A 13,276-nucleotide genomic window follows, 5' to 3' on the forward strand; every position below is an offset into this window, starting at 1 on the left:
GCACAAGAGATCTTGAATCATAGTTCTTCTAGAATCAGGTTGTGTCTCAGCTCTCTGATCTGAATCATTTACACTATTACAGCTCTATGCTCTTTGTCTTTCTTTATCCCATCTACTAAATGGTGCGGCCTCATCCTGCAGAGTTAGAATGCTTTTTGCCTTCACCTTAGTTGAGGTCTAGGATATAATATTTTAGATGTTAGTCAGGACACAGCAAAGTGCCCAAGTGCCAAGGTATCTTAAACGATTCCTCCCTCATCATGTTTGGGAGACATCGAATAATATGACACCTAAGATCATGATGCCCAATAACAGGGGACAACTACACACCAAAAGCCAAGGTAGCAACCGATGAGCACATTTATCCTCTCTCTCTCATCCATTCCCCACTGGGAGTGTTTAATGATATGCCGGAGGTTGGGAGGTCCATAAAATTACAAATACACTGGAGAAAGAGGTTTCCTGGAGTCTATATATGTCTTAGTCAAAAAACTACAACTTTGCCTTTTTATTTTTATTTTTTTTTGAGACAGAGTTTCATTTTGTTGCCCAGGCTGGAGTACAATGGCGTGATCTCAGCTCACTGCAACCTCTGCCTCCCGGGTTCAAGCGATTCTCCTTCCTCAGCCTCCTGAGTAGCTGGAATTACAGGCACCCGCCAACACGCCCAGCAAATTCTTTTGTATTTTTAGTGAGATGGGGTTTCACCATGTTGGTCAAGCTGGTCTTGAACTCATGACCTCAGGTGATCCATCTGCCTTAGTCTGCCAAAGTGCTGGGATTACAGGCATGAGCCACCACACCCAGCCAAAAACTACAACTTTGAAACAAACTTAAGGCTATACAATGCTAACCTTCATATAGTTCTAAAATTTCACAAGATAGCATAACATGAACTGGTCTCTGTCTCCTTTCAAGTTAAATTAGTTGCTCCAAAGCAACTACTTGGTAGTGTGATGCCCCCAGGGAATGCTTCTCTAAGATCTCTTAGCTACAATTCCCTTCATGGAGTCATGCCTTAGGGATGGCCACTCATAGTGTCTAGTGTGAAATGCTGGACAGTGGAGCCGGGCTAGTGAGGCTCCACTATCTTTAGTGGTATACCACTTCTACGTATACCTTGTTCTTGAAATACTTTTCCCCTAATTTCCTGAGTGGCTAATTTATCTCCTTCCTTTGATTTTCCCTTCTCCTCAAACCCTGCTTGTTCAAATGATGCTTCTCTAGGGACACTGTTTAATTTCATCACCTATGCCGACCCCTCATTGCAGCATTCCAAGCCTCTAGCTTTACCTTACTTGAATGTTTTACTTTTTTCATAGCTCTTCCACCAAATGTACAGTTTACTTTATATTGTTTATTTGGTGTACTTTACTAAAATTTACATTTCAGTGGGTGAGGAAAGTTTGTCTGTTGTGTGCTCTGAGGTATCTCAAATGCTTAACATAGTGCTTGGCATATAGCAAAGGCTTAATTTGTATTTGTTGAATTAATATACATCTCCAGTAGCAAAGATAGTGGAAGGGTAAAAGTCAAACAGTATTCTAAAAGAATTTTTAAAACACTATTAAGAATCACAAAAGCATGCATTTACCACCTGGGGAGAAAAAAACGTGAATTAACTTGATTGATGCACATGACTTGCTCATGAGTTCTGGGAAAGGAAACATGAGAATTTTTGTTCCCTAATAGATTTTCATTTTCCTTTCCCTTGTTAACAATGAATTTTAATTACTGATATAAAATCAGAAAGAAAAGTTAGTACACAGTCTTTATGCCTTCTTGTGGTAGAGGCCAAAGCCCAGATTTCAGACAAATAATGTCAGCTGATGTTAGTGTTCCATAAGGATAATAGAAAGAATACTGGCTTCAGAGTTGAATGAATTTGTGCTTGAATCTTAATGCCAATTTACATCTCCTTTCACTTTCAAAAATCTTCCATTTGGGTGATAAACTCTATGTCACTCTAAATGTTACTTATATTTAGCTAGTTAATTTATAACTCTGCTCTAATTATTGGCCAACAGTAGGTACTTGATAAAAGGTAGGCACTGCTTAACAAACGTAGATGTAGTTCAACATTCTGAGCATCACCAGAAAGGTAGCATTCTGACTCTAATAGAAGTGTAATAGTTATTAGCAAAGAAAATGAAGAGTTGACTGCAAATGAGAAAACCTTCGAAACTATCAGGAAGAGAACATTAGCTATCCCATTAAAAGAATGAAGGATAGAGGAACGAATGTCAAGGTCATCATGAAGCCCGGATTTTATTCCTGCCTGCATACCACTGAGAAGTCTTCTGAAGTAAACCTCCAAAGGGAAATAAGATTTCCAAATTATCTAGAAGAAATATGTTTCTACCCCGTGAAATTATTATTGTATGTTAAGGAAAAGAGATATTCTCTTTCTAAAGGAAACAAACACACCTGCAAATAGCAACAATAGTGATCATCCTTCTTGCAGTCCTCCTATGTGTTAAGGGCCTGGCATCTCACATGCCTGGTCTTCAGCCATTCAAGCCTGCCACACAGGCAGTATTATCAGACACATTCTACTGAAAAGAGAAATGTTTTGGAAAAGCTGTATATCTTGTCCAAGATCATACTGCTAGTAAGTGATAGAGATACAATTTTAAACTGCATATTTCAATGTTCAAAAGGACAGAGATCTCAGAGTTATGCCATTTTCAAGCTTCTGTTTTACTCCAAAATTCGTGTTTTGAAAGACTCAACACAACACAATGAGGAAGGGTTCTGTGAGGCTGAGAGTTCATGGTAAAGAGGCAGGTACTGCATCTACATCTTCTGCATTTGAGGTAAGGAATGATACAAATCTAAGGGGTCATTTAAATGAAAAATGAACAATAAGTACATAAAGAACTGCATTCAATTAACACTGGTTCCAACTGAGAAGTGGGGATGTGAGTGGCTAAGAGTTCTGACAACAAAAACCTGCCTTTCTGATGCACACCTCATGTCAGGATTCAGGAAGAGTCAGGCTGCAGCCCACCACCAGCACCTGTTGGTAACCTATACCCTACACACATCACCAAATGACTAATTTATATCAAAAAAACCTCTATTTTTTTCTATTTTTATTTTTTTCTGAGGAAATGATTCTCTAGACATAGAAGTTACAATAAACTATAAGAAAAATGCCTACCTTAAATAGCTACAGATTTAATAGATACAGTTCAAGGCAGCTGTTCAACAGGCAATACCATAAATCCATCCCTACCAGACTCCTATCTGTTATCAAACTGGGCCCACTGTGAGCCAACCTAAAGGAAAACATGCTGCAGGCCTTTACCCAGGCCTATAGAGCCACACAAAATATAACCAATATCAAGATGTTAAAATGTAGGCCAGGCACGGCATGGTGGCTCATGCCTGCAATCCCAGCACTTTGAGAAGCTGAGATGGGAGTATCGCTCAAGCCCAGGAGTTTGAGACCAGCCTGGGCAACATAGTGAAACATCATATCTCTCTCTCTCTCTCTCTCTCTCTCTCTCTCTCTCTCTCTCTCTCTCTCCATATATATATATACTTTCATTACTGTTAACATTCCTGTGTGTGTGTGTGTATGAATATGTATACATATATATGAAGTTCTGCCTATAGACCCAGCTACTCGAGAGGCTGAGGTGAGAGGCTTGCTTGATCCCAGGAGGTGGAGGCCGAAGTAAGCCATAATTATGCCACTGCACTCCACCCTAGGCAACAGAGTGAGATTTTTATTTAAAAAAAAAAAAAAAACTGATAAATGGCTCATAGTGGGCCCAGTTTGATAACAGACAGAAGTCTGTTAGGGATGGATTTGTGTATTTCCTGTTGAACAGCTGCCCTGAACTGTATCTGTTAGATCTGTAGGTATTCAAGTTAGGCATTTTTCTTTTAGTTTCTTGAACGTCTATGACTAGAGAATCATTTTCCCAGCAAAAAATAAAATGAGGAAAGAATAGTTCTTTGTATGAATTAGTCGTCTGGTGATGTGTGAAGGGTATGGGTTACCAACCAAACATATATTCATTTACCATTAATATATGATAATATATTAATCTTTCTTGAATATTCTCTGGCTCTCTAGGGACTCGAATTGAAGAATGCCACATAGCGGCATAAGATTAGGAAACGGAACTAAGTTAGAATCAGGGTACTACCACCCATTACTTATATACCTTTAGAAATTATTTAATCTCTCTGAACATTAGTAGCTTTATTTGCAAAACAGAGATGCCATCAATGGCCTCTTAGGTTGCTATGAGAATTAGGTGTGTTGTATCAGGTAGTAGTAACTACTGAGCATTTACTATGTGCCAAACACAGGCTGAAGTAAGTACTGCTAGTAAACCAAGGCCATAAGAAAATAACTTGATGAAATTCACATAATTAGAAAGTCACAGAAACAGGACTTAAGCCCAGGGAGTCAGCTCCAAAGCCCATGATCTTAACCCACTCTGCTATACTACCAACCATGGAACTTGTATACTGAGTGAAAACTCAGTAAACATGAGTCACAGCTACTTTCATTACTGTTAACATTCCTATAACATCAAATGAGGTTATATATTAAAACATTCACACTAAAGAAAGCATAATACCTGGGACATAGCTGCAGAAGTTCTCCTTCAACAATGCAGGCCTCTTTCTCAAGAAGTTCAGGGCACTCCTTTCCACCTCCAATAGCAATGTGCTTCACATTCCGGCTCCTGCTCCTAAATCCTGGCAAGAGACTCCCTGAACGGCACGTCTTGGAACAGGGGCTCCAGGAGGACCACTCGGAGGTTTCACAGTCTTGGGGCATGATGCAGGACTGAACAGTCAATGGGAAGGACTCTTGCATGCAAAGGCTGAAAAAAACAGAAGTAGAAAACAAGATGCTATCTATTAATGGATGCAACTAATACTATAAAGTGCCTGCTCTCAGAAAAAAAAGGCTCTGAAAAAATTTTACAGACATCATGAAAAAATATTGAAGAGCATAACATTTGAAGAAGATTTATTTCTTTTGAAACAGTGAAGCTGTTTCACTATAGCAAGATACACATGTAAAATGGGTCCACCTTTATCAGCATTATCGGAATAATGAGGGTCCTTCTAGGCTGCTTTTTTTTCCCCCGAGACAGAATCTTACTCTGTTGCCCAGGCTGGAGTGCAGTGGTACAATCTCTGCCTCCCCAGTTCAAGTGATTCTCTTGCCTCAGCCTCCCAAGTAGCTGAGACTACAGGAACATGCCACCATGCCCAGATAATTTTTGTATATTTAGTAGAGATGAGGTTTTACCATGTTAGCCAAGCTGGTCTCAAACTCCTGACCTCAAGTGACCCACCCACCTTGGTCTCCCAAAGTGCTGGGATTACAGGTATGAGCCAATGAACCCAGCTCTTCTAGGCTGCTTTCACCCATGATGTTAGCTTACTATTACCATGGATTGGCTGGTTTTCAGGTGTCATAACTGCTGAACTTCACAGATAACTTTCTCACAACAAGCTCATGAGTTTACATTTTATTATATCCACTTTGTAGATAGATAATAAATTTAGGCTCAGAAAGGCTAAATAATTTGTACAGTATCAAAAAAGGTAAATATAAACTTTAGAATATTCCTCTATCCATTCTTGTAAATGCTGGGGATTTTTTAATGTGCCTGTTATGTTTCCCTACATTGTTAGGCTTTAAGCATCAAGTTCCTGATCCGCAAAATGTGTGTGTGGTCAAGTACCAACAGTCTAATTAGGAAACGGGTAAATAAATAAAAAGATAAGAGAATGTGATAATGTGACCAACTCAACATAAAAGCATTTGTAATGATGAGGAGAAACACTGATGAGGCAGTGATGAACCCCAGGTAAGGCAGAAGAGTGCTCAAAGAGGACGTGTGAGCTACACTTTTAAAAGATTAATGGGAGCTTCTCAGTCACAGAGGAAACACTATTCTAAGTCAACACAATAGCATATTCAAAGACTTGAAATTACACCTTGTGGGTACAGGAACCAGTGGTATATTGGAGTTAACTCTACTGGCTCACAAGAACAAACTGCTCAATTTTCAGGAATTAGCAAATCAGTTGACTCCCTGTAAGCTTAAAACTGGCCAAGGTCAGAATATTTACACTACAGAAATTGGCAAATGCTACAAATCAAGCCCCTTCTCCCAGACCTCCGAGAACTGATTGTTAAACATTTGTAAGCACATCACTGGGAAACGTAAGACCATTTGTTCTGCTGAAGCATAAAGTGCGAGGAGGATCATGGATAGATACAAGGTATGAGGGTTCTTCAAAAGGTGGTCTGGAAGGGATTCGTGTCACGGGCTAAGAAATTTGGTTAATTAGGCATTAAATCATTACAAGTGGAGGGAAATCAGCTTCATATTGGAATATTTCAAATAATAATTGACATTCTGTTCCTTTTGTCCCTTGTTATCACTTCTTTTATTCAGTCAAAGGTAGCTAATATTTTGGGAGGAAAAAGATAATATTCTAAGAATGTAAACTAAAGAAGGGGTCAATGTTCAAATATTGATAGATTTTGGTAATGGTTTCTCTGAATGTGGTTTTAAAAAATGTGGGCCTGGGGGGTCGACGAGCATGGTGACTCAATCCTGTAATCCCAGCACTTTGGGAGGCCAAAGCGGGCAGATCACCTACAGTATGGAGTTCAAGATCAACCTGGCCAACATGATGAAACCTCAACTCTACTGAAAATACAAAAAATAGACAGGCATGGTGGTGTGTGCCTGTAGTCCTAGCTACTTGGGAGCCTGAGGCAGGAGGATTGCTTGAGCCTGAGAGGAGGTGGCTACAGTGAGCCAACATTGTACCACTGCATTCCAGACTGGGTGACAGAGTAAGATTCTGTCTCAAAAAAAAAAAAATAGAAGTCGTAAATTGTTTGATTTTATTCTAACTTGGGAAAACACGTAAATGGGGGAGTGACAACTTATAGAAGACAGTGTGTGGAAGGGAGTAAAACATGCTCATATTTGGCCATATTGATGAGTAAATTACAGTGAGATGTCCATATTTATACCCCCCCCCATTAAGCCATTGAGAGTTAATGTGGTGTTCATAGAGGAAAAGGTAAATTTTCCTATGGTCAAATATTTTATTTATATAATTTATTTTGTTTATTTTTTGAGACAGGGTCTCACCCTGTCACCCACGCTGGGTGCAATAGTGCAATCAGGGCTCATTGCAGCCTTGACCTCCCCAGGCTCAGGTGATCCTCCCACCTCAGTCTCCTGAGTAACACAACTGGCTAATTTTTGTATATTTTGTAGAGACAGGGTTTTTTCATGTTACCCAGGCTGGTCTTGAACTCCTGGGTTCAAGAAATCCACATAACTTGGTCTCCCAAAGTGCCAGGATTGCAAGTGTGAGCCACCTAGCCCAGCCTCAATATTATATATTTTTTAAATCTATTTATGTCATATTAGTCCTTTCGAAATGAAAAGAGCAGTGCATCATTGTTACTGTTCAATTCAATGTGACAATATTGGGGCCTGAGATCAAAATCCACTAGGAAGAAAATCCCTAAAAATGTCTCACCTAATACAGAAAGTAATGTCACTGTTGCCAAACAAAGTGGAGGCTGGGAGAGGGGACTACCTCTTTCTATTATGTGACACAACAGAAAGCTGTCAGTCAACAAGAAGTTTCCAGGTTTTGACTTTTCAAAAATTGTTATGGGCTGAGTTTCATTGCTCTAAAATTAATATCTTGAAGTCATAACCATTGGAACCTCAGATTGCAAATTTATTTAGAGAGAGGGTGATTAAAATAGAGCACAGGGTAGGACTTAATCCAATATGACTGGTGTCCTTATAAGAGATTAGCACACAGGCCCATACATAGGAAAGACCATGTGAAGACACAGCAGGAGGGCAGCCATCCACAAGCCGAGGAGAGAGGCTTCAGAAAAAGCAATGCTGCCCCTAGCTTGATCTTGGACTTACAGCTTCCAGAAAGTGAAAAAAAAAAAATTCTTTTGTTTGAGCCACCCAGTCTGTGGAACTTGGTATGACATCCTGAGCGAACTAATGCAGAAATTTAAAAGAGTTTTATAACTTGTGTATGTTTTTGGAAAATGAGTTTCAATTTCCAAGATTGATTTCATTCTTCCCTTCATAAAGAAAGTCCCATGCTACTTCATTCAGTCTACATCTGAAGTAGTGGTTCCTTTCTTCCCACTTACCAGCTTTCACTCTCTGTTGCTCATCCTACCCACAGTGACTTTTCCTCCTGGACCAGCAAAGCAGATAATTAGTCTCCAATAGTAAGAGCATGTGCAGGCAGTTACAGGAATTAATTGAGGCTTTTGTATTTTTGAAAAGGGCTCCTCATTCTTGTTTTCTTTCCAAGAAATAGCATATGTCCTATTGATTACATATGTACATATTTGTGATGTTATTTTCAATATCATGCTACTTGGTTAAAACAACAACAATAATAATAAAAGGTATCATGTTGGACTCTGGTCTAATTTAATCTGTAAGATTCTCTTTTCTGGAACAGTAAAAGGAACATTAGATGATGAATCAGAAATATCTGGGTCCTGTACTTTGCTTCACGATATATTATTATGACCTTAATGTCTTGGCTCCCAAGTTTCATTATCAGCAGAGAAAAACAATAATAAAATGTGATTTACTCACCCCTTAGATTTGTAGTAACCTTTAGTGTAACTGGAATCACCTCACAAACTAAAATCCACAACAAAAATGTTTGTCCACACACAGAAATGGAAATTGATCCTTTCATAGAAAATGGTATGTCTTCTTAATGAAACAGACCTATTCTGTGGATTTGTCTTTAAAAAAATATGCTGTGATAATTTCACCCCGTCACATGTATACAGCATGCTGTCTTTTGTGAATTACTCCATAAATATTTAAATATAAAGGAAATCTTTGAAACAAAAAATTACAGAGGTAATTTTTCTACCCTGGATATGTAAGAAAATCTCTCTACTTACAAATATGGGCAGAAACTCTAATAAAATAAAAATCAGCAATAAAGTACCTCCAATTCATTAGCATTCCACTTACCACTACTTTTACATTACACACAAACATACAGAAAAATACATTAATATAACAAATACTTCCAAACCTTTCTAGGAAAACTAACATTTCGCTCAAATTTTCTTAAATAATAAAAAAAAATTACAAATTCCAGTGAAATCCCTTGCGTTCTTTGCAATTCTAGTTTTATTTCTGTCTCTCCAGATATGACCACTATCCTTAAATTGATTGTATTATTTCAGTTATAAAAATGTAATGTGATTAATAAGTATAAATGTTTTATACTTTAAGATGTATATACCGGGCCGGGCACAGTGGCTCAAGCCTGTAATCCCAGCACTTTGGGAAGCCGAAGCGGGTGGATCACGAGGTCAAGACATCGAGACCATCCTGGTCAACATGATGAAACCCCGTCTCTACTAAAAATACAAAAAAATTAGCTGGGCACGGTGGCGCGTGCTTGTAATCTCAGCTACTTGGGAGGCTGAGGCGGGAGAATTGCTTGAACCCAGGAGGCGGAGGTTGCGGTGAGCCGAGATGGCGCCATTGCACTCCAGCCTGGGTAACAAGAGCGAAACTCCGTCTTAAAAAAAAAAAAAAAAAAAAAAAGATGTATATACCTGTATTTGTAGAATACACATAGTATTTCCATATATTTTTTTAAATTTTTATTATTTTTTAAAATTTATTTATTTCCATAGGTTTTTGGAACACAGTGGTATTTGGTTGCATGAGTAAGTTCTTTTTTTTTTTCTGAGACAGAGTCTCACTCTGTTGACCAGGCTGGAGTGCAGTCGTGCAATCTCAGCTCACTGCAACCTCCACCCCCTGGGTTCAAACGATTCTTATGTCTCAGCCTCTTGAGTATCTGGGACTATATAGGTGCACACCACCAGGTGCGCTTCACCACACCTGGCTAATTTTTTGTATTTTTAGTAGACATGGGGTTTCACCATGGTGGCCAGGCTGGTCTTGAATTCCCGACTTCAGGTGATCCAACCGCCTTGGCCTCCCAAAGTTCTTTAGCGGTGATTTGTGAGATTTTGGTGCACCCATCACCCAAGCAGTATACACTGCACCCTATATGTAGTCTTTTATCCCTGACCCTCTTCCCACCTTTTCCCCGAGTCCCCAAAGTACATTGTGTCATTTTTATGCCTTTGCATCCTCATAGCTTAGCTCCCATTTATGAGCAAGAACATATAACATTTGGTTTTCCACTTCTGAATTATTTCACTTAAAGTAATAGTCTCCAATCTCATCCAGGTCACTGGGAATGCCATAAATTCATTTCCTTTTATGGCTGAGTAATATTTTTTGTGTGTGTGTGTGTGTGTGTGTGTGTGTGTGTATGTGTGTGATAGTTTATTCACTCATTGATTGATGAGCATTTCGGTTGGTTCCACATTTTTGCAATTGTGAATTGTGCTACTGTAAGCATGTATGTGCAAGTATATTTTTTGTATAATGACTTCTTTTCCTCTGGGAAAATATCCAGAGGAAATATAATTCATTTAGTACAATTACTTCTTTTCTTCTGGGTAGTGTGACTGTTGGATCAAATAGTAGTTCTACTTTCAGATCTTTAAGGAATCTCTACACTGTTTTCCATAGTGGTTATACTAGCTTACATTCCCACCAATAGTGCAGAAGTATTCCTTGTTCACTGCATCCACACCAACATCTATTTTTTAACTTTTTGATTACAGCCATTCTTGCAGGAATAAGGTGATATCACACTGTGGTTTTGATTTGCATAATGCTGATCATTAGTAATGTTCAACGTTATTTCAAATGTTTGTTGGTCATTCGTATGTCTTCTTTTGAGAATTGTCTGTTCATGTCCTTAGACCATTTATTGGTGAGATTGTTTGCTTTTTCTTCTTGGTTTGAGTATACTGTAGACTCCGGATATTAGTCCTCTGTCAGAAGCACATATTGTGAAGATTTTTTTTCCCACTCTGTGTGTTATCTGTTTATTTCGCTTACTGTGCCTATTGCTATGCAAAAGCTCTATGGTTTAGTTAAGTCCCAGTTATTTATCTTTGTTTTTATTGGATTTGCATTTGGGTTCTTGGTCATGAAATCCTTGCCTAAGCCAATAACTAGAAGGGTTTTTCCAATGTTATCTCCTAGACTTTTTATAGTCTCATGACTTCGATTTAAGTCCTTAATCCATCTTAAGTTGATTTTTGTGTAAGGTGAGAGATGACGATCCAGTTTCATTCTCCTACATGTGGCTAACCAGTTATCCCAGCATCATTTGTTGAAAACTGTTTTCTTTCCTCAGTTTATGTTTTCGTTTGCTTTGTTGAAGATCAGTTGGCTGTATTTGGGTTTGTTTCTGGACCCTTTATTCTGTTCCATTGGTCTATATGCCTATTTTTAAACCAGTAACATGCTGTTATGGTAACTGTAGCCTTAAAATATAGTTTGAAATCAGGTGATGCCTCCAGATTTGTTCTTTTTTGCTTAGTCTTGCTTTGGCTATGTGGGCTCTTTTTTGGTTCCTTATGAATTTTAGAATTTTTTTTTTCTAATTCTATGAATGATGGTGTTATTTTTAAGGGAATTGCATTGAATTTGTAGATTGCCTTTGGCAGTATGGTCATTTTCACAATATAGATTCTACACATCCATTACATCCATGAGCATAGGATGTGTTTCCATTTGTTTGTGTCATATGATTTCTTTCAGCAGTGTTTTGTAGTTTTGTAGTTTTCCTTATAGAGCTCTTTCACCTCCTTGGTTAGTAAGGTATTTTTTTTTTTTTTGTAGCTATCATAAAAGGGGTTGAGTTCCTGATTTGATTCTCAGCTTGGTTACTGCTGGTATTATAGAAGAGCTACTGATATGTTTACATTAATTTTGTATCTGGAAACTTTGCTGAATTATTTTATCAGTTCTGGGGGAGGCTCTAGGTAAATGATCATATCATCAGCAAACAGCCATAGTTTGACTTCCTTTTTCTGATATACACACCTTTATTTCTTTAGTCTGGGACTTCCAGTACTATGTGAAGAGGAGTAGTGAGAGTGTAATTAATAAGTGTAAATGTTTTATGTTTTAACTAAGGTGCAAATACCCATATTTACAGATAATACATAGTATTGCCATATATATGTTTTTAAATTTTTAGTTAAATATTTTTTGTTATATATATTGCTCTGGAAAAGATTTTCCTCATGTGGTATTGTGATTTCTAGATCTATCCATGTTGACATATGCAGATAGAGCTCATTCATTTTTGTTATTGAGTAATATTACAATATATGAAGACATGGCAATTTAGGTGTTCATTTCCTAGTTAGTGGGACCTTTGGTTGTGCTCAATTTCTTGCAAATCTGCAGGATGACGTATTGAACCTTCTGGTACATATCTCTATGTGTTACACATGTAAAAGAGATTTCCCCTAGTAGTATTCCCTGGAGTTAGGTCATAAATACATACATATATATATATATATATATATATATATATATATATATATAAGCAGATACATAAAGTATTATTAATTTTTTTCTTTCCAACATGCTCCCAACTCTTGGTATCATCAGGGTGATTTTTCTAACATTTTGTGAAAATTCATTGTTTTTCAGATTACCAATGAGCTTTATGTTCCTCTCACATCTTTAATGACTCTTCATACTTCCTATTCTGCAAATTGGTCCATACAGTTTGCCCACTGTGGCAGAATGAACAATGTTCCTACAAAAACGTCCACATCCTAATAATTGGAATCAATGAATGTGCTACTGAACATGGCAAAATAAACTTTGTAAATGTGGTTAAAGTTAGGAATCTTGAGAAGGGAAGATGATTCTGGAGTACCCAATGGACCCAATGTCATCACAGCATCTTTATAAGAGAGAGGCAGAAAAATCAAAGTCAGAGAAGGAGACAGAAGCAGGAGTTGCAGGGATACGAGGTTAGGAACAAAGGGGTGTGGGCAGAAAGAAAACAATTTTGCCCCTAGAGCTAACAGAGATTTTTTTTTTAACTTTTAGACTTCTTTATTTATTTATTTAATTTATTTTGAGATGGAGTCTTGCTCTGTTGCCCAGGCTGAAGTTGCAACGGCACAATCTTGGCTCACTGCAACCTCTGCCTCCTGGGTTCAAGTGATTCTCCTGCCTCCGCTTCCCAAATAGCTGGGATTACAGGTGCACACCACCAGGCCCAGCTAATTTTTCTATTTTTAGTAAGAAAGGGGTTTGCTAGGCTGGTCTTGAACTCCTGACCTCAGGTG

The 13,276-nt window shown here is 38.1% G+C and overlaps 1 protein-coding gene across 5 annotated transcripts in view; it reads right to left on the reverse strand.

The window, feature by feature from the left end:
• Positions 1-13,276, reverse strand: part of THSD7B (thrombospondin type 1 domain containing 7B) — an 873,835-nt gene that overhangs the window by 556,230 nt on the left and 304,329 nt on the right. For all 5 annotated transcript variants that reach the window (XM_008998957.6, XM_035305018.3, XM_054257669.2 and 2 more), the window contains exon 4: positions 4,602-4,850. In XM_008998957.6, the coding sequence (XP_008997205.4) occupies positions 4,602-4,850 (249 nt within the window). The remainder of the gene's footprint in view (positions 1-4,601; positions 4,851-13,276) is intronic.

Source organism: Callithrix jacchus, chromosome 6 (assembly GCF_049354715.1).
Source record: "Callithrix jacchus isolate 240 chromosome 6, calJac240_pri, whole genome shotgun sequence".
NCBI lineage: Eukaryota > Metazoa > Chordata > Mammalia > Primates > Cebidae > Callithrix > Callithrix jacchus.